Source organism: Sturnira hondurensis, unplaced genomic scaffold (genome assembly GCF_014824575.4).
Source record: "Sturnira hondurensis isolate 20B ecotype Veracruz unplaced genomic scaffold, ASM1482457v3 Scaffold0006496, whole genome shotgun sequence".
In the NCBI taxonomy this organism is placed as follows: domain Eukaryota; kingdom Metazoa; phylum Chordata; class Mammalia; order Chiroptera; family Phyllostomidae; genus Sturnira; species Sturnira hondurensis.
The window spans coordinates 2,904,719-2,926,262 of NW_028079127.1; the positions used below are offsets into that span (position 1 = coordinate 2,904,719).

General features: G+C 36.3%; 1 protein-coding gene across 7 annotated transcripts in view; it reads left to right on the forward strand.

The window, feature by feature from the left end:
- CCSER2 (coiled-coil serine rich protein 2) overlaps window positions 1–21,544 on the forward strand; it is a 220,742-nt gene that overhangs the window by 187,051 nt on the left and 12,147 nt on the right. The window contains exons 10-11 of one of the 7 annotated variants that reach the window (XM_037049367.1): window positions 9,937–10,021; window positions 16,532–16,571. The exons of 5 other annotated variants lie outside the window; for them this stretch is intronic. In XM_037049367.1, coding sequence (XP_036905262.1) covers window positions 9,937–10,021; window positions 16,532–16,571 — 125 coding nt within the window. The remainder of the gene's footprint in view (window positions 1–9,936; window positions 10,022–16,531; window positions 16,572–21,544) is intronic. One more of the 7 variants, XM_037049368.1, reaches the window with a different exon arrangement.

A 21,544-nucleotide genomic window follows, 5' to 3' on the forward strand; every position in this document is an offset into this window, starting at 1 on the left:
TTAATATTTGGTAATGTGGTTACTTCAACTTTGTTCTTCCCTCTCAGGATTGCTGGGGTCATTCGGGGGGTTTTTTGTTCCTTTTCCTTATGTGGTTCCATATAAAATTTTGGAATATTTGTTCTATTTCTTTGCTATTTCTGTGAAATATGCCATTGGTATCTTGATAAGAATTGCGTTGAATCTGTTGATTGCTTTGGGTAGTATGGACATTTTAATAATGGTAATTATTCCTATCCATTGAACATGGTATATGCTTCCACTTTTTTGTATTTTTTTCATTTTTTTCTTCAGTGTCTTATATTTTCCAAGTACAGATATTTTAAATTCTTGGCTAAATTTATTCCTAGGTATCTTTTTAAATCCTCATCTGAGGATACATTTATTACTTGAGACACACACACACACACACACAGAGAAAGAGAGAGAGAGAGAGAGAGAGAAACATCAATCAGTTGCCTCCCATACATGCCATAACCAAGGATTGAACCCACAACTGTTTGGTGTACAAGACAAGGCTCCAACCAACTGAGCCATACATTGTATTATATATTCAATGTATTGCTGGATCTAGTTTGCTAATATTTTGTTGAGAATTTTAGAATCTATGCTCATCAGAAATATTGGCCTATAATCTTCTTTCTTGATTGTACCTTTACCTTGTTTTGGAATTAGGATAGTAGTGGTCTTGTAAAAAGATCTTGGAAGTCATTTTTCCTCTTGAATTTTTTGGACTAGTTTGAGAAGGACTGGTGATACTTCTTGTTTGAATGATGGGTAAAATTCTCCTGTAAAGCCATCTAGTCCAGGGCTTTTGTATGCCAGGAGTTTTTTTACTGTTGCTTCAGTTTGGTTCATTGTTATCAGTCTATTCCAGTTTTCTGCATCTTCCTTGTTTCAGTTTTGGAAGAGTATGTGTTTCTAAAATTTATTTATTTTGCCCAGGTTGACCAATTTCTTGGCATATAGTTGTTCATAGTAATTTCGTACAATACCTTGTGTTTCTGTGATATCAGTTGTTGTTTCACGTCTTTCATTTCAGATTTCATTTATTTGAGTCCTCTCCATTTTTTTTGATGAGTCTGATTAAAGGTTTGTCACTCTTGTTTATCTTATCAAAGAACAAGCTCCTGATTTCATTGAACTTCTGTATTGCTTTTTTTAGTGTCTATGGTGTTATTGATTTCTACTCTGATCTTGATTATTTCCCTCCTACTGGGCTCTGGTCTTTATTGTTTTTCTGGTTCTTCTAGTTGTTCAATCTAAACAATCTGTTAGATTGTTTATTTTCTTGCTTCTTGAGGGAGGCCTGTAATGCTATGGCCTTCCCTCAGGAAAGCTTTCTCAGTGTGCCATAGATTTGGGGTAGCTGTGTGTTTATTTTCATTTGTTTCTAGGAATTTTTTAATTCCTTGATCTCATTGGTTACCCATTCATTATTTAATAACATGCTATTTAGTCTCCAAGTATTTGAATGTTTTTGAGTGTTTTTTATTGAGGTTGATTTCTATTGGGTTGACCAGAAATTTCCTTCGGTTTCAAAGTAAACATAAAAGACATTTTTCATTTTCACCAATAACTTTATTGAACAACCTATTCACCATTTTGTTCCACTACCTCTGCCATCTTTTCAGGCATCTTCATAATTCCGTCTTCCCAAAAGTATTTTCTTTCTGAGTAACAAACTGTTCTAGGCGCCTTTTGCAGTCTTCCAGGAAGTTTAAATTTTTTTCTATTAAGAAAATTTTGTAAAGACCAAAATAAATGGAAATCCTCAGGCTAGTGTCCAGTGAATATGGTGGATGAATCAGAACTTCCCAGTTAAGCTATAACAACATTTGCCTGGTCATCAAAAAACATGCAGTCTTGCCCCTGGCTGGTGTAGCTCAGTGGATTGAGCACGGGCCTGCGAACCAGACGATCGAGGTTCGATTCCCAGTCAGGGCACATGCTTGGGTTGCAGGCCAGTTTCTGGCAGGGGCCAGTTCCCTGCAGGGGATGCACGAGAAGCGACCATACATTGATGTTTCCTTCCTCTCTCCTTCCCTTCCCCTCTAAAGATAAATAAATAAAATATTTAAAAAACAAAAACAAACATGCAGTCTTGCATTATCCTGACGGAAGATGATGTGTTTTCTGTTGACATTCTGGACACTTTTTGTCCAGTGCTCCTTTTAGTTGGTTTAATTGAGAGTAGTACTTCTTGGAATTACGGTTTTCTGGAGAGCTTTCAATCATACCATATACACAACATTATAGCTTCTTTGGATGAAGCCCAGCCTGTGGTGTGGTTGGTGGTGGTTTATTTCACTTGCTCCACAGTCTCTTCCCTTCCACATTATTGTAAAGTATTTACTTTTCATCACCTGTCACAATTTGTTTTAAAAGTAGAACGTTTTTGTTATGTTTAAGTAGAGAATCACATGTGGAGATACATTAAAGAAGGTTTTTGGTTTTTTTCTTTTTCTTTTTTGCTTAACTTATGTGGAACCCAAACATCAAAGCAATTAACATAACAAAGCTGGTGCAAATTATTTTCAGCACTTCATTTGTATATTTTAGTATGTTGGCTATTTCCCACATGATATAATGTTGATTGTTCTCAATTAATGTCTCAGTTTGATCGCTATCAACCTCAATTGGTGTACCCAACTGTGGAACATCATCCACCAAGAAATCTCTAACACAAAACTTCACAAACCACTTTTGACATATTCAATCAGTTGCAGTACCTTCTTCATACCCTGCACAAATATTCTGTTGCATTTCAGTTGTGTTTTTACCTTTCTTGAAATAATAAAGCATATAATGCCAAAAATATCATGTATTTTCTTCCACTTTAATATTAAAATGGTTACATAAAAATTCAATTTTGATAAGTTTTCTTAAAACGCACACTGATATGATGATAGCTGTCACAATACAATCTAACAAAATGGTATTGCATGAAATTAAAGGAGTTCGTCATCACCAAGCCCTTATTATATGAAGTATTAAAGGGATTTATCTAAGAAGAAGATACAAAATATGAACAGTAAAATGGCAGCAAACTCACAATCATTAACAACCACACCTAAAACAAAAACCAAAGCAAACTAAGCAAACAACTAGAACAGGAACAGAAACATTCACATGGAGGGTTATCAACAGGGGAGTGGGAGGGGGAGAGATGGGGAAAAGGTATAGAGATTAAATAACATAGATGGTAGGTAGAAAATAGAAAGGGGGAGGGTAAGAATAATATGGGAAATGTAGAAGCTAAAGAACTTATATGTAAGACACATGGACATGAACTAAAGGGGGGAGTGTGGGTGAGGTGGGGTGTGCAGGGTGGAGGGGAGTGAAGAGGGAAAAATGGGACAACTGTAATAGCATATTCAATAAAATATATTTTTTAAAGAAGATATCTAAGCACTACTAGCACCATTTTATGGAAAAAAAACTGAATGAATGTTTTGTCTATCCCAATAATTTCATACCATTTTGATCCATGAAAATGCTTGATATGACTTCAGTTTTCTTGACTTTGTTAAGGCTTGTTTTGTGGCCTAACATGTGGTCTGTTTTTGGGAATTATCCATGTGAACTTAAGTAGAATGTGTATGAGTGTACTTCTTTGGGGTGACATGTTCCGTAAATATCAATTAAGCCATTTGATCTAGTGTGTTGTTTTATGCCACTATATCTGTCTTGGGTTTTTTTATCTGGAAGATCTGTCCATTGTTGACAGTGGGGTGTTAAAATCCCCTATTATGATGGCATTAATTGTTCTGTCCCGCGGAACAGTCAACGAGGGTCCCAAGTCTACCTGAAACGGATGTATAGGGATGGGGACAAGAGGCGCGGAGAAAGGCAGCAAGACAAAGGTTTCTGATCAAGCTGCAAATTTTATTTTGGGCGGGGCTGTTATTTATAGAGAGGAAGGGAAAAGGGGAGGTGGTCCCGATAGGTTGTCCTGTGCATGCTCACTGCATGCTCTTGGCGACGGTTGGTGGGTGGGCGCGTGATCAGCATCTTAATTGGTAGGTAGTACTCGTGATTAAGAGATGCCTACAAGGGTGGGGACTACCTGGCTCGGCTGCAGCATCCTGTTTGGGGCTGCCTCAGCCAAGCCCTCCTGTTGCGATTTTCTTAATGGATTGCATTCACCGTCTTTAGGCCCCGACAATTAATGTCAATATCTCCCTTAAGGTCTACCAGGATTTTTAAAATTATATATTTAGGTGCTCCTGTATTGGATGCGTATGTATTTACAAGTCTTATATCTTCTTATTGGGTCAGACCCTTAAGAATTTTGTAATGATTCTCTTCATTATTTTAGAAGACCATTTTACGGCCTTCATTTTGAAGTCTATTTTGTCAGATATAAGTATTGCTACATCAGAGATTTGTATATTGTTGTAAAGCAGTTCATATAGTGAGAAAGCAATGATTGTTTATTCTTCACAGTGATTGGTTATGATAATAAGAATTTTATTGGTTACCTCATATCAACCTTGTGAATCAGTTTAGATTTTACTTAATGATTTCCAAAGGCATGCTCACTGATGCAGAAATGTATCCGGCCCGCAGTGTACGCGTCATTATGGATGAAATGAGACATTCACTCAGACTACTGAGTCCTGTGGAGGAAAAGGGACAGCATTGCTTTTTCTCCCAAGGGGAGCAAAAGCCCTGGCCCTTGTCGTGACTGGCCTTTATTGGGTTTCTCTGCACATTACATGAGGTCCTCATTTACTATGCACAGGTTCGCTTTAGGTGGTTACCTTTTACAGAAAACAAAGGAGTCAATGTTGCTAATCACATCACAGAAGAGGGATATTTGCAAATGAAAAGGGAAAAGTGGTTGAACAGGTTACACTGGTCCTTGGAAGATTTAGCATGGATTTTAGGAAGTTACTTTGCAGTAAATGTTTGCCAGAAATCTGGGTGAGGGAGTTTTTAGCAAAAATAAAGACTCAAAGGGGCCTAGGCACATTGCAGGCCTGATTCCCCACAGGAGAACCTTATCTATGGGCGTGGGTCCTATGCATCTCCCAGTGGGAGCTGGCCCCACACCATGCAGAACCGTCTCCTACAATGCAGGATATGACCCAGGTCAAACTAGCCTTGCGAAATAGCTAAATTAAGTTTTGATTAAAATAGTAAACTGGTTTTGTCTGCTCAGGGAATGTTCAAGGCTGATCTCCATTTGTTATTTTAACAATATATTTAAATGTGTGTAGTCTACTAGGTATAGAAATCTTATTTTACGTCCCTTCCTTACCCCCATTTAGAAATATTTTAAACATTTCCTATACCTATCTTAGGTACCACATAAGATTAGAGCCAGACGAGGGTAGGATTCTAGGCTTCAGAATTAGTCTTTTCTGATAATCGTGGGGCCTGGGAGTGCACTTTTTCCCATGGTGTTTTGCACATTATTTTGTACAAATTTGGGGTATTACTAGGCTTCCTCTTTCCTGGTAACACCTTTGGTAGGGTGCAAGTTTTACTGGAGATTTCATTGCTTTTGCTTTTGTCTGTGCCTATTGGTACTTTTGGGTGCTGGTTTCTCCATCACCTAAGCAAGGATTCATTAGGCAAAAAGAAAATCCAGGAATTCACTACCATGTTTTTCTTCAGGTTTAAAGGTCCCTACCTGGTCTGTCTTACTAGCTTCACCTTTCAGGGTTTATGTTTGTTTTATATGTGATTTCCAGCATTTTAGCTGCACTTTGCAGGAGAAAAGGGGAAAAGTCTATCTGTTCCATCCTGTGCTGGTACTGGCGGTCCCTCTTCTATTAAATTTTAATTATAGTATGTTGCTTCTACTCTGTGAAAGTCACTTATAAAGAAGTCAAAGTTCATATCAAGAAAAGTAAGAAAGCAGTTATTCTAAGAGTAGTTATGGTTAGTAGAAGAAAAAACTCAAGTCAACATAATGAACAGGGGAAGAAAAGTTCCATAAGATAGGAATCCATCAAGAGGTATGGATGCTTATAAACAGAAGTGGTTGTTACTTTAGGTAGGATTGGGAGAAGCTTTTAGAAAATGGGTTTGAAATGTAAGGAAGTAGAAGTAGGCATTTTAAGTGGCTTTGGGAGAAGCCTTAAAAATGCCTTAAATAAGTAGGCATTGGGAGAAGCTTTTAGAAAATGAGTTTGAAATGTAAGGAAGTGGAAGTAGGCATTTTCAGTGGCAGAAATAAAATAAATAACATTCTTTGCCTTTCTAGGCATAAACTCTGATGACAACTATTCAGTCAGTTTAATAAATGTGTGCTCTTTGGCAATAGCAGGCAGAGGTGTTATTTATTTCACAAGATTTTCTTTCTCTCCTTCTCATGCTCAGGCCTGTGACAGAGGTCCTGATATGTTGGTCTTGGAGTGAAGAAGGGTTGTCACTGTTTCTTTTTTTTAAGATTCTTAAATGCTTGCAATAGGTGTCCAGGCCTAGCAGATGTTACAGCTTCATCTTTAGATGAAAACAGTAACTTAATTCATTTTAAATCAGTAAATAGTTATTTAGAGTCTGCTGTGTGCTGGTGTTACCGAACAAAGGGTCCAAGGTGGTGGGCAATACTTGGCCCACCGAGGGATGCCAAAAACTGCTACAGAAAACAGGGGCCCCTCCCAAGGACAGTATACTAATATCTATTGGGCTCTTCTGTCTGCCGCCAATTGGAAAGACATCTCTCAATGCCAGAGATTCGTGAAAAGGAAACAAAATGTTTATTTAATGCTATCCAGGCCTAATGTCTTCCTTAAAATATTAAAGTCTTTAAGGGTATACACCTACACACACACACACAGTGCTCCCTTCTCCCACTGTCCCAACTCCGGGTACCGTAAATCAGGAAAAGAACACATGTCCGTTTTTCAGGTCGCTGGCACGTGAGCTGTGCCGCCTGCCTGTCCAGGCAGGGTCTCCAATTAATCCAAAGTCATGCGGCACCTTCCACTGGCAAGAGTTCTTTGTACCAAGTTCCAGTCAAAGTCTCTCCTGGTTTCCAGGTCACTCAGCCAAAGGGAGCACGCCAAAGCCGTGTGGGCTTCTTCTACCAAAGCCACACTCCACCAGAAGCACATCTTTCTTCTTCGCCTGGCCGCAGGGATCTCCATTCTGGCAAAGCTGCGTGGCTCTCCCCCTCACCTGGCCAATAGGGGGTCTTCACTCTGCTAAAGCCACATGGCTCTCAAGCAGGCACTCTCTCCGAGAAGCAGCCCCAGTTCCAGCCTGGTTAGCTACTCACTTCTCCCTGGCCCAAAACTTGGCCACAGCTCTTTAACATATCTATGAAACCAGTTAAAGGTTATACATATGTTAAATAACCATTCCAGAGGTTAGCTGCAAAACTGTTGCTATGCAAAACAGCTCTCAATGGCCCTGCTCCATTCATCCCTTCCCCCAACTGACACCTTGGGTGTAGGGGCGGTGAGGACATCTTAATATTTCCTCCAATATTCCTGTACACTTTGAGTTCTAGACACCATTCCAAATCTTTTCTGGGCCCCCCCTTGGCTGCACCCTGTATCACTGGGTACTGTTAGAGAAGGTGAACATTTGACATCTTTTAAGAAGGTCGGGTTCACCCTGGTCAGTGTGGCTCAGTTGATTGGAACATTGTCCCATAAGTGAATTGGGGATTCAGTCCCCCATCCAGGTGCATACGATCCTTGAGCTGGGTGTGTACAAGGGTCAATCAGTTGATGTTTTTTTCTCTCACACTGATGTTTCTCTCTATCCCTTCCTGAGGATTAAAAAAACAAAAACAAAAAGAAAGCGCAGCTTCTAGGTATTGTGACAAATACTTTTACTTAAATTATTTCAAAGAACTAAGAATTTGTTAGGAGGGACAATTTAATACAAAATGACTGCTTTAAATGCCATATAAAGAGAATTATAAAATGAAAGGATAATATTGATTCCTGACAAGTGGGAGTAAGGACAAATATGTAAATAATTGCATTATAAGAATTAACATTAAGACATTTCTTAAATATGAACCATTTTGCTTTAGTCCGTTCAGGCAGCTTATAACAGAATACCATATAATTGGGTGGCTTATAAATAATAGAAACTTATTTCTGGGGGTTGGTAAGTCCCAAGATTAAAAGCACCAGCAGATTCAGTGTCTGGTGAGGGCCAACTTCGTGGTTCTCAGAGAGGTCTCTGACATTTCTTTTATAAGGGCACTAATCCTATTCATGAGGCCTCAACCTTATGACCTGATCACCTCCCAAAGACCCCAACTTCAAACCACTGGGGGAATAGGTTTGAACATATGAAATTTTAGGGGGAAACAAATAGTCTACAGCACAGCCCAGACCTGCATAAATGAAGAAATTGAGACTCACAGAAAAGCAATCACTTTCTCAAGGCTGAAGGGCTTATGGAAGATCTAAGGGAAAACACAGTCCCTCTGACACCCAATACTGTTTCTGCTGGCCTTCAGAGAGAACTTACTTCTTTGAGAAGGACTCTGATGGCTGGTTTAGCTTATATAAAAATTCCTATCTGTAAATTTCTTTACCCAGAACCGTGAATAGAATTTGGCCCTGGTAAAACTTATAGGGAGGAAAGTATGTACTTCTTGATTGAGGACTTGTTTTGTGTAAAGATTTGAACCAAAATACTTATGAAATAGCAAAATAGAGTTTTGTCGGGTAATATCTATGCCAGGTGCCTGGGGTCATCACCATATTAAATATTTTCTAAACTATTTTCATAAACATCTATGGCTAAATTTGTGGGAGAAGTGTAATAATTTTAAAAAACAGTATCTTTGTTCACTAGGATATTCTAAAGATCATTCTATTTAGTTTTTTTTCCCCTTCAGCATAGAAAATGGATCTTTTTTAAAAACAGGGGACCTCTTATTTTGTAGTGAACAATGTCAGATTACTTTTAAATTTAAAGGTATCTCATTACACTGAACTGAGCCAGGAGTGTTTTTGATAGAGAAGTGGCAAACAGATCTTTATTTGGACCAATCATTGTTATTGAAATATGTAAACACCAATAAACTACATTAGTAATCTTCCAAAATTCATTTCTATATCAGATTAATTGGTTTGAAAAATTATGCATACTTTCTTTTGCAAATTGAACTGGATATGATGATTTACAGGCTCATTTTCCTTGGTGATAGTGTTTCAATAGTTTTGACAACAGTCACTGAGGAGGCTAGGAACAGAAAGACATGAGACCCAATTCTGGTTCTGTTTGTGTGACATTAAACAAATGACTTCTTTATTAAATACCCACTTTTATCTGAAAAGTGAAGAAATCAAAGTAAATGTCATTCCAAATGTATTTGAACTCAGATCTGTATGAAAATAAGTAAAACTAAGATGCCACAAGCTTTTCAAATTTAAAAGCATGCCTTTGTAACCTGTGGCCTGTCTGTCACGTTTTTGATATAGTACTCACTCTCACAACATCCTGAGTCTTCTTAATACTATGTTGGTTCTGCTCTCTTTACCTAATGCTCTTTAATCTGCTAATTCTCTGAAAACCTGTGATTTCAAAAGAAGTACAGAGTTTTTGCATGGTAATTTTTATTGCCTAATTTATAATTGATGCAGTGTCTGTGTATTTAATACCTACAGTCTATCTTCCCTTTTAAATGCTTTTTTTTTTTGCAAGACTGGAGTATATGCTACTTTAAAAAGAAATACAATGATAAATGTAATGTATGCTAGAAAGAATATTTTATTTCTTATGCATTAACTACAAATATTAGGGGAAAATAATTTTTCTTAAAATATATGAAAAATAAATTTTGAATTACATATTTTTAGTAATTTGAGCTGTCTATTAAAAAATGAAATCTGCCATCTCATTAACACTACTGTTGTGTTATTATTTTTTTTAAAGTATAACTTTGGTTTCATTATTTTTTGGTTCTTTTTTTTTTTACTATACCTCCCTACCCCGTCTCTTTCTACACAGGGTGGGTATTCTGCTCCCTCCTTCTCTCCTTGGCAGGGCTCCTTCCAGGGGATCCCACGGACTGTTCCACCGCACCGCAGACAGAGTGAGTCTGTGTCTCTCACTCCTATCCTGCTCTGTCTTCCCCTTCGTGGTATTTCCCTTCTGCATGATCTGTCCCTTCCCAGTACCTCCTTTCCTGTTCAGTGACCTGCAGGCACGTGCTAAACCAGCACTCCCTGGGCTCCTCTCAATTAACACTTCTTTTGATTGCATGTAAATAGACTCCCCCCCACCAGAGCCTTAGGAGAACTATATGAAGTTAATTTTACTCTAAAATTGTTGAAACCTATTGCCAGTGATCCTGTACCTACTGAAATGCTTCTGTCTCTCAAGCATTTTTTCATGACCTTGAGATATGTGAATAAAAATTGTTTTCACCTAGTTATGTTAAAAATGTACACTGTTGGCAGTGGTATAACAAACAGATGCATTCCGTTTAGGGAACAGGTTTATTGCACATTTCTTTAAATATTTCTTAATCAGAAGGCTTTAATTATGCCATTGTCTCCTAAAATAAAAATCTTTTAAAACATTTTTCAAGGGTGTTTTTTTAACATGTCCTTGTAATTCATTAGCCGCTTTACAAGTACAGAAAAAATGGCTTTTGAATATGCATGGTTTACTAACATTTCTAATGATTTAGTAATTGTTTGATTTTTAAATATCTGTTTACATTAAAAAGGATTGTTTATTTTATACTATGTACCTGGGTATATCTGGTAAGTTGGTTATATTTTATCTTTTTTGAAAAGTCACCCAAAGCTAATGTTAATGAAAAAGAAATATAAGTATTGTCAGTCACTTATACATCTTCTCCATAGATTTACCCTTATTTGTGATTCATAACAATTTTTTCATAAGTTTTTCTTATCCATGTGATGTATCAAAGGTCCAAAGGGGGATTTTAAGCAGCTACATGATTTATTAAAATAAAATTTTATTTTTTTAAATTAACCAAAATGATTGGGTATGTTGGATTAGGATTCATGTCTGAACATGAATTTGAGACAATGTTTGAAGTTTATTTTTTGGCTGTTATGCCTCTCCTTCACTTTTGCAATGTTTGTTTTTAAGATAAATAATAGAGGGTTTGTATAAGTTTTTGTATCAAGTTATTTACTAGCAGTTTAATTTGTTTAGTGGGCGCAGTGAGAAGAGGAATTTAGCATCTTCTCCTTTTTCATCTCCCACCATTTCTGTAAACTTTCCTTATTTACCTCTCTTCAAGTAAATTTCTTTTCTCCTCTAGGTAAAGATTTCTGGCATATAAGGAATTATGCTAAATAGCTAGTGGTCTGATCTGAATTTCAAGTGCAGTTATACCAAATGATAATGTATTTTGGGTTTGTAGCCAGTAAACAGCCTGGCTGACAGGTTTAGCTCAGATTAACACACCTACCTTGAATTTACTGAAGCTTGCTTTTAGTGCCTATTCTTTCTCCCCACCATTCCTTTTCCCCATTTTCATATGGGCTTGAAGGGGAAGGAGAAGTTTATGGGCTTGGAGTTTAATATGGGCTTGAAGTTTAAGGTTAAACTTAAAGGTTTATGGGCTTAAAGTTTAAGGTTAATTATTCTGTATTGCAAATAGTTTTAGATTTATTTTTAAAACTTGTTTCTCAGAAACATTCATTCACTAGTTTCTTATTTGTGTAGCTTTAGAATTTTTTTGTTCCTTTCCTGAGTTATGGCTCTTTATTTTTCAAATGCTTCTTCCTCCTTTCCTCTTGGCTTTAGAGCTCTCTTTCATTTCCAACTATGAAGCAGCACTGTCTTGCAGCACTATATCAAGATCTGTGTTTCTAGTTTTTCTTGATCAAATCTTCTTTCTTTGAATCTCCAAGTTAGTAAAAAGAAAGTTTTGGTTCTCCAGAGTTTGGGTGTATAAGCCATCTAGGAGAAGATACATGTACATTAGAGTCTTTTCCTACGTAAGTTCTGATGGCTAATGCAGCTTAGAGAACAGTCCCTGGGACTTGATCATTGAGACTTACACAGAACCCTGTTTGTGGAAAGTGGTGACTAGATGACTTGTTCTTAGCTTTTTGACAGCTGAGCTTAAAACGTTCTTTTAGAGAAGAAATATGTTCTAAACTACTAAACTATTTTGAATTTACCCTGAGAACAGCTGAAGCATGTACTAACCAAAATCATTATTTTTTATTTTTTAGTAATAAAATAAAGAGAAAGAAAAAGATATGGAATTATGGGAGTAAATCCATTCGTTTTTCGGATCGCTCTTTCCTTCACTAAACATATTCAGTGAAATAATACTTGTTTCCACATTCAGTTAATATGTGACTTCTAGTTCTAATTTTTTAGAGACTTTAATTCTGTAAGTGATGGTAGATAGTTGAGAGAGTTTACCTGCATTATAATCTGTTTCATTGATACATTCTTTCTGATGCCCTCTTGAACATCCACTAAAGTGGACTGCCTTTAATTCTAAATGTAGAAGCCAGGTAGGATTACCTGTTAGTCATTAGTAAGGCCATCTGCTATTGGCTTTTAATTATTTCTTTAATGTATAAAAGTAGTACACATCCCACCATAAAAAAGATAGCCTGGTATCAATATGCGGAGTGAAATAACTAATGTTTACAGGGAGTATTCAGCTCTGGTCGCTCTGGGAAACTTCGGTAGCCCAGCATGCCCTTTGCTGAATCTAAGAATAACTCTTCAAAAATGGAGATTCAAGGAAAATCCTAGTCTTCAAGTATTTTTTCTTTCTCAGGACATTTTGACTTGCATTTCTTTTCTTTAGTGTATCACTAGTGTCAACTTGAGGATGTTTGTTCTCCAATTTCAAAATCAATTTTTCTCCGAATTAGCAGAAAATACCTACATGTAGTAGTTCTTCCTATATATTGTCAGTGGGCACTTCAGCCTTTGCCCAAATTGGCTTAACTGGCATCGGTTTAGTCTTTCTAATTACCAACTGTGTAAAATTAGAAAAAATAGCCTACTCAATAGTGGAAAATTTAATAAAAATAACTATAAAAGTTATTTACTATTTTAAAAAGTAAAAAGCCTTAATGATAATCTCAAATAGCATTTTTAATTAAATAATTTTGAATTTTATTGTTGTTCAAGTACAGTTTTCTGCATTTCTTGCTAGAGCATATGCTTCTAGGAATTCTTGACTTTTCAAAAAGTTTATTTGGGATAATACCAATTCTTACCATGCCTAGAATGACTTAAAAATTTGCTGTTTAACACCTTGCTTAAAGGAATTTAGAAATTGTACCTACCTTTACCCTAATATGTGAATAACATAGGTGGGAAGAAAAAAATTGTTTTTAAACACCAAAAATAACATAAATGCATATTTATGTCTCAATAGCCATATGTCTTAATAGGCCAGCAGGCTCTTGTAATATTGCCTTATTTCTAAATTTATATTAATTATAGTAACTAATGATATTACCAGAATTACATTAAGAATGGTAATTATGCTGTCTTATATCCTCCTGCTTCTCTATAACCTTCAGGTTGTTTCACAAGCCTTTTTGAAAAGCAACACTTAGATTACAACCTGTATGTATTTATTGAATAAAGCTATGCATTTGAAACTCCACACCATTTGTGTGTATATTTAACATTCAGACAAAAGATTCATGAAGTAATACTTTCTCTTAGGACATATGATACTCACATATTTTATTCTAATTTTTTGTTTTGCTTTTTTTCCACATAGTCATTATGTGAACATTTTTCATATGAGGGAGAACCCCCCAAAATGGAATTTATTTATAAAAAATTGTGTAACTATTCTTACATGTTTAAACCAGTCACCTTCAAAGTACTCTCCATTTGATGCAATACACCTATTGACACATTTTTCCCACTGCTCAAAACAGTGTTTGAACTCACTGATTTTGATGCCTTTTAGTGCTTCTGCCATTTCTTGTTTTACCTCTTCCACATCGGCCAAACGTTTCCCTTTGAGGACTTTCTCTTATCTAGGAAAGCAAAAATGTCCCTTGGGGTGAGATCAAGTACCTAGGGTGGGCGGGGCATGTGGGTTGTGCCATTTTTGGTCCATAACTGCTGAACACTCAGCGTGGTGTGGGCAGGTACACCTGTAAATCACCCATCATGAACTGGAAAAATGTGTTGAAATAATCCTCAAAAAATTTTCACTGAAGCTGAACACTGCCTCTCACAACAACACCAGGGGTACACTGATACGGATGGGTTCCTAGAACATTAATCTAGCAGGCAGAAGCCTGTACCATAAGGGGTCCACCCTCCAGAAGATCATTTTGGTTTCTGGATGTCCCCCTCATAAAGTACATATTTCTTAAAAACATAATTTTAATAGCTTCATATTACATTATCATGTGGATATACTCTATTTCATTGTTTCTCCTGTGCTTGGGTATTTGTATTGTTTCTGTTTTTCCCTATTAAATAAAGATTGCAGCATAGGTCATTCTTGTGTTAAGATCAGTGTCAACATTTCTCTTAAGTAGATTTCTGGAAGGATGCTAATTAAAGGCTGTGCATTTTCTGGAGAAGCTTGTTGTATATTGTTGAACTGTCAAACATACTCTTAAGATGTGCATTAATGTGGCTCAATCTGATTGGCTTCACCATGTGACTAATTTTATATATAAGGAGTCTATCAACTTAAGTGCTTTAATGAGAAATTAGCTTTAGGAGTGACTTTTCATAAAAAAATAAAATATTTTTCCATGAAATGGAATCTAGGGTAACTCAGTAAAAGCTGAACAATTCAATTGTACACTAAGCTAATTTTTTTGATGTGTGGTTAATGTAGAATATGGTTCTTTGTCCATTTTTACAGATAATTTGAGTGCTGTTTAGTATAGTCATTGGTTAACTGACTAGAAATGTGCACCAACATGGTCCAGTACACTGTCCCATAAACCTAGGCATGGGTTTGTTTTTCTCTCAACAATTTGCAATTATGAGAAACACAGCAATTACTGTTTTCTGTATAAGCCTTTTATAACAACCTGCTCTGCAGATTTGGGGATTGTTAGCTGAATTTGTTGCTATAACTAGTTTCCATAGTATCCGACTCTGGCTAAATGTGATCATGCCACTGGAATTGTACTATTATCATGTTACTTAGTTTTATTTTCTGAACTACTCTGCATCCCAAAAGTAGATGCTGATGAGTTCTATGTCTTAGAGATATGAAAATTGAGCATCTTATACTGATTGTGCCTGAGTAGTGAATGCTTGCTTAAGTCACTGTTACTCGCTTTGACAGTTTTGAAAAGCAGTTACCTGATCAACTTAGAAGAGCTATTGAATTTCTTATTTTAGAATTTGCTTATTTATAGTTTATATTTATAAATCAAGTATCTTTTCTAAGTTCTCTGAGATTTAAGAGGCACCATTCTAAGATATAAGGAAATAAGAATGCATTTCCCAAGAAATCTTGGAAGCTATGATTGGGCTCATGTGAATTATAAAGCCAAATTCATTTAATTTACAGTAGTCTCCCTTCATTGTCAAGATATACTTTATGAGATCTCCGTGATGCCTGAAACTGTGGATAGTGCCAAATTTTTATATATACACTATTTTTCTTCCTGTACATACAAACCTTTTCAATTTAAAGAAGAAATCCTTTACTGCTTCTCTTGAGCATATTCTAATTGCCAGTATCACTACTCTTGTGCTTTGGGGCCATTATTAAGTAAATCAAGGTTTACTTGAACATAAGCACTGTGGTACTGTGGCAGTAGATATGAAACCAAAAGAGCTACTAAGTTACTAACTGGCAGGTAGCGTATACAGTGTGGATACACTGGACAAAGGATGAGTCACATCATAGGAGAGGTGGGGCAAGACTTCATCATACTACTCAGAGCAGCACACAGTTAAAAACTTAATGAATTGTTTATTTCTGGAACTTTCCATTTAATATTTTTGGACCATGGTTGAATACAGGTTACTAAAACCACAGGTATCTGAAATTGTGGACAAGGGGGGACTACTGCAGTTGTACTAGGATCCAGTTGTGCTTCATCTCTAGTGATGTGTGGAGCCTCATTAATAATTTAGAACATTATATTTAAGACATACGTGAAGATCAGATTATGATTAATTGGTCTTTAATGCAGCAGCAGTCAAAAAAGTAAACTAACAAATACTGAACTATATTTAGTTTATAACACAGAAGAATCTGAAATTATTAAAAATAATGTCTACTTTTTCCATAGGGATTACATGGAGCTAAACTTTTTAGATATTTGGAAAATGAACATTAAATTATGTCGAAGATTCTTTCAAATATTTTTGAAAAAATTTAAGTGATTCCTTTAAGTGTGAGAACTTTTAACATAGACATAAATATTTGTATTAACTTGCGAGAAAGTATAACACTTTAACAAGAAAGTCTAACTCTATTAAATTGCTTTATTTCATACAAACATATTAAATAATAATGCCTACAAAAAACAACAAAGGCAAGGCTGTTGCCCAGTCCTAGCAATTCTTTGGTGTTGTGTGTGGTCTCTGACACCATTGTCCTGTCTTTTTCTTGTCTCTGCTCTCCCATTATGCCATTGGCAAGGAGTTGAGAAGTTAGTCCATTACTTCTCTGACAAAGCGTGGTACAGTACAATTTCAGATTTTTTCCTGCCACCTTTCTCATAATCACTTTTTGGTTTGTTTTTTTTTCCCCCTAGTTTGCATGATGCATGTCAGCCTGCATGAAATTATAGGCATGTTACAGATGGCACTATTTCCATCTTTCTTTTAATCTTTAAAATGTATTTAGTAGTAGTAAACTCATATGTACGAAGAAAATAATTTAAAGTAATTCCTGTTTATATTATGCAGTAGCATTGTTTCACTTCAGAACATTTCCTGCTTTCTGTCTTACACACTGAAATATTTTTACTCCATCAGGACTTGATGTATCTAGCTGCCATCTTATTATTGTTGGTGACTGTAGAACAAGAATCCTTATAGAAACTGATATGAGTTTTTTTTTCTTATGGTAATGCTAGAAATCTTTGAACTGGTATGCAAAGGTAAAATTTTTCTTAGTGATGAGTGCTAATTAGCCTTTCCTTGTATTCAGTGTGTTTTTTCAAGTGGGCCACTTGAGACTACTGTTTCCCACAAATACTATTCTATGGTGTGGCTTGCATTTGGTGTTTGGGAACTATCCTGTGTAGGATAGATCAGCTAAGAAGGAAATAGGGTATTATCCATTATCTGAATGTTGGTATTGAGTATGTCTGTTGAGCTTTTAAAATAATATCTGGTTATGTTGCATATTCTGAAAGTCACTGCATTTTAAGTTCTCTGTGGGTTCAAATTCTAGCTTTGCCCTTTGCTAAGGTGTGTGAATTAGACATGTTACTTAAGTTTCTTTAACCTCAGTTTACTTATTTACCAAAAGAAAACATTACCTTTCACCTAGGGTTTTGTGATAATTAGAGATCATACATGTAGAATTAGAGTCTGGCTCTCTACCCTTGAAAGAAAGGAAACCTTGTTCTTAGTCCAGAGTATTTCTCAAGTATTTGTAATGTGTCAGGCATTATACTAAGCACTTTGTATGTATATTATCATTTAATATTTACAGTGATTCAGGGTGATGTAGATTACTGTTATTATTCTCATTTTATAAATTATGCAATTCCAACTCAGAGTAGTAAGATAAGTTTACCTGGTGTCTCACTGATAGTAAGTGATAGATTCAGGACTCAAACCCCAAATTAGTCTGACTTGAAGAGCCAAATGATTCAATACTGTGTTGTACTAGCTTCTTCATATAGCCATATGTAAATTCTTTCTGAAATTTAAATAAAGGATTTTGTGTATTTATTTTCAACAGAGGGGAAGGGAGGGAGAAAGAAAGAGAAACATCAATATGTGGTTGCCTCTCTCATGCCCCCTACTGGCGACCTGGCACACAATCCAGGAATGTGCCCTGATTGGGATTCGAACCGGCGACCCTTTGGTTCCCACTCAATCCATTGAGCCATACCAGCCAGGGCTCTTTCTGAACTTTAAAGTGCCTTGCATGTCCTAGCCCATTATATCTCCAGAGAGGCCCTTATGAAACCTTGACATGGAACCTTGACTTCTGTGTCATATCACATGGGCCAGCAATGGATTTAAAACATTTAGATGTGACCAACATTACTGAAATATGTATTTGGAGCCCTGAGACCTATTATTCTGTAGCAACTAGTTTATTATTATTCTGCTACAGAATGTGCCTCTTTTTTTTCCAAGACCCAGTTACAAAAAGACATGACCTAAACTCATCATTTTTACACCTAAATTATAGGTAACATTCATTGTGCATATTTGATATGCTAGGAGGTCCTGTGATAAGTATTATACATGAATTATATAAATTACTCATTTTATTTAATTACTAGAATTAGAAATGGAAAGTAGCTAAATGCTTAAAACAATATTTACAACTCATTTTATCCAGGAATACTTAGTTTCCAAGTGAAAAACATTTGTGGCTTAGCTGAGTTCAAGTTAAAAAACATAATCTTTCTTGCTATCCTTCTAAACATGAATCATTAAGCTAAGCCCAAAATTGTTTAGGGCAAACACTTTTGTTTAATTATAAGATTTTTTTCAGCAGTGTTTTTAAAACTTGTTTTTATTTGATTATTAGTGCTGCATCATTGATCTCATAAGGAAGTATCATTTTGATAATTATTACCAAAGTAGTAATTCTGGATTATACCACTCACTAATACTCATTTATTTATTTATTCATTTTTCTAGGAAATGTGCATTGTGTGTATGTGTGTGTGTGTGTATTCTCTACTATATGCTAAATACTAGGAATACCAACTACAGTGATAAAAATGAATAAAACATGGTACATGCCTCTAGTAGCTCAGAGTCTCTTGTTATCTTTGTAAGTAGCTCAAAATAGACATTTAAGATTATCATTGAAGATGCCAACCCCTTGCACAATTAATTACCCAGTAGTGCCTGTCACTGCACTCTTGACTTTGACACTTGTAACTGTTGCATCTGAGACTTAACAGAATAGTGTGCTGAAGTGTGTGTATCTAACTAAAGTAAGACCTGAAGTTACCGAGTCCAGTTAGAAGCCCTTAGCTCTTACGTCTGAGGATGGGTCCACATTTTAAAGCTTCAGTAACTAACCCTTTTACATGTTGCAAGGGCTGAGTAATAAAGTTCCACTTATCTGTGACTACAGTAGGAGTTTCCTGAAGCCCCTCCAGTAGTGAGGGTTCCTTTTGCCCTGAGTCAGGGTCTACTGAGATTATAAAATGAATGTGCAATTTCCCCAGAGGCTTTTTTTTAATGTGTGTGTCATCGATACAGGGCAGTGCTTCATCTTGCATCTCCCAAACCAGAAATCTGGAACTTAATCTTAAATTCCTCCTGAACAGCCACTTACCTGTCCCACCTTCAAAATCTTTCAATCCTTTCCAGTTTTTCTTACACTATCCTAATTTTAGACCTTTGTGATTTATCATCTGGGCTGGTAGCAATACCATACTACCTGGCTGTGCTGCATACATTCTCAACCTGCCCCCCCTCCCCCGCCCCGCCCCATTACATACCTCACTGGTTCTACCAGAGACATGATAAAATACAGGTTGGATCATAATGGTTCTGCTGCTTAAAATTCATTGGCTGCACTAGTCAGACCTACTTACTAGCCTTTAGGAGCTGATCCTTGCCTCAGCTTCTCACCAGCATTCTGTTCTCCCAGTTCAGTCTAAGAGATTGAAGTTACTGGAACGTACCACGCTCTCTGTTTGCCTCCGTGCTCTGCACTGGTTCTCTATACACTGATTACTCCTCCTTTTGTGTCTAGTTGGCAAACTCCTATTCATCTTAAAATTCAGTCGAGATGTTGTGATTCTTGGATGCCCTCTATGACTTCCCTAATCAGGAAAATGTTTTCTTCGTTTCCTGTGTTGTTAAACTTGAGACATGGCCTCATCATTTGTTTACCTACCTCCTTCACAAGGCCTCTCAACTACAGGAATAGCATTGTGTTCGGCTCCATGTTTTCCTACACCTAACAATGCATGACATGTCATTGACATTTTAAAAACATGAATGAATGGTCTTTAATATTCCTTCCTGTTGGTTTTATTATCCATGAAAACATGAGGTCTTTTTATATTTAAAATTCATTCTAAAGATGTCTGAGGGCACAGAAGCAGTAGTGAATGGGATCAAGATGAGTTGTCAACATTTTGCCTTTATATTAATACAGTTGAATATGTAGTATTTTGGGAAATTGTACTGCAAGCAACAAGCTATCAGAATACATCTCCTCTTGGCTTGCTAGATATGAAGAGGCCGCTTGCTGTTCAACTTACCAGTAGGTAATTAATGACAGTCCAGCCCCTGGTGGGTGACCAGCCCTGCACAATCTTCCTCATACCAGGAGCAGGTCATTTCCATGGTCCTTGCTATAGTCATATCTTGATCTTTTCAAGAGACTTTTTAAAAAAATATTTTTAATTACAATTAACATATACAATATTATATTAGTTTCAGGTGTACAACCCAGTGATTAGACATTTATATAACTTAAGAAGTAATCACCTTGATAAGTCTGGTACCCATCTGACAACATATGTAGTTATACACAGTTATTATAATATTATTGACTGTATTCCCTATGCTGTACTTTATATCCTCGTAACTATTCTGTAATTGCCAATTTGTACTTTTAAACCCCTTTACCTTTTTCTTTTATTCTCTCCAGCTCTCTCCTATCTCTCCTATCTCTCCTTTCTTTTATTTAACCATAAAAATATAAGGAACTTTTCTCTTTACTGTAATAGAATTGACTTCCAAACTAGTTTTCAAGGAAACAGTACAGTAATACATTTATATTAGGGCAGGGAAATTATATCATACCACTTTCAGTAAAAATAAAAATCTGTGTTATTTATTCATTATTCAGAATCCACTGATTTAATGTAATCAAGCAATAGTTTAGACTTTTTAAAATATTTTATTGATTATGCCATTACAGTTGTCCCATTTCCCCCCTTCATTCCCCTACACCCTGCACACCCCATCCCCCACCATCCCCCTTTTAGTTTATGTCCATGTGTTACAAGTTCTTTAGTTCCTGTATTTCCCATATTATTCTTACCCACCCCCATCTATTTTTTACCTACCATTTATGCTACTTATTCTCTGCACCTTCTCCCCACTTCCCCTCCTCCCACTCCCCTGTTGCTAACCCTCCATGTGATCTCCATTTTTATGGTTCTGCTCCTGATCTAGCTGTCTGCTTAGTTTGCTTTTATTTTAGGTGTGGTTGTTAATAACTGTGAGTTTGCTGTCCTTTCACTGTTCACATTTTTATCTTCTTTTTCTTAGATAAGTCCCTTTAACATTTCATATAATAAGGGCGTGGGGATGATGAACTCCTTCAAGTTGACCTTATCTGAGAAGGACTTTATCTGCCCTTCCATTCTAAATGAAAACTTTGCTGGATGGAGCAATCTTGGATGAAGGTCTTTGGATTTCATGACTTGGAATACTTCTTTCCAGCCCCTCCTTGCCTGTAAGGTCTCTTTTGAGAAATCAGCTGACA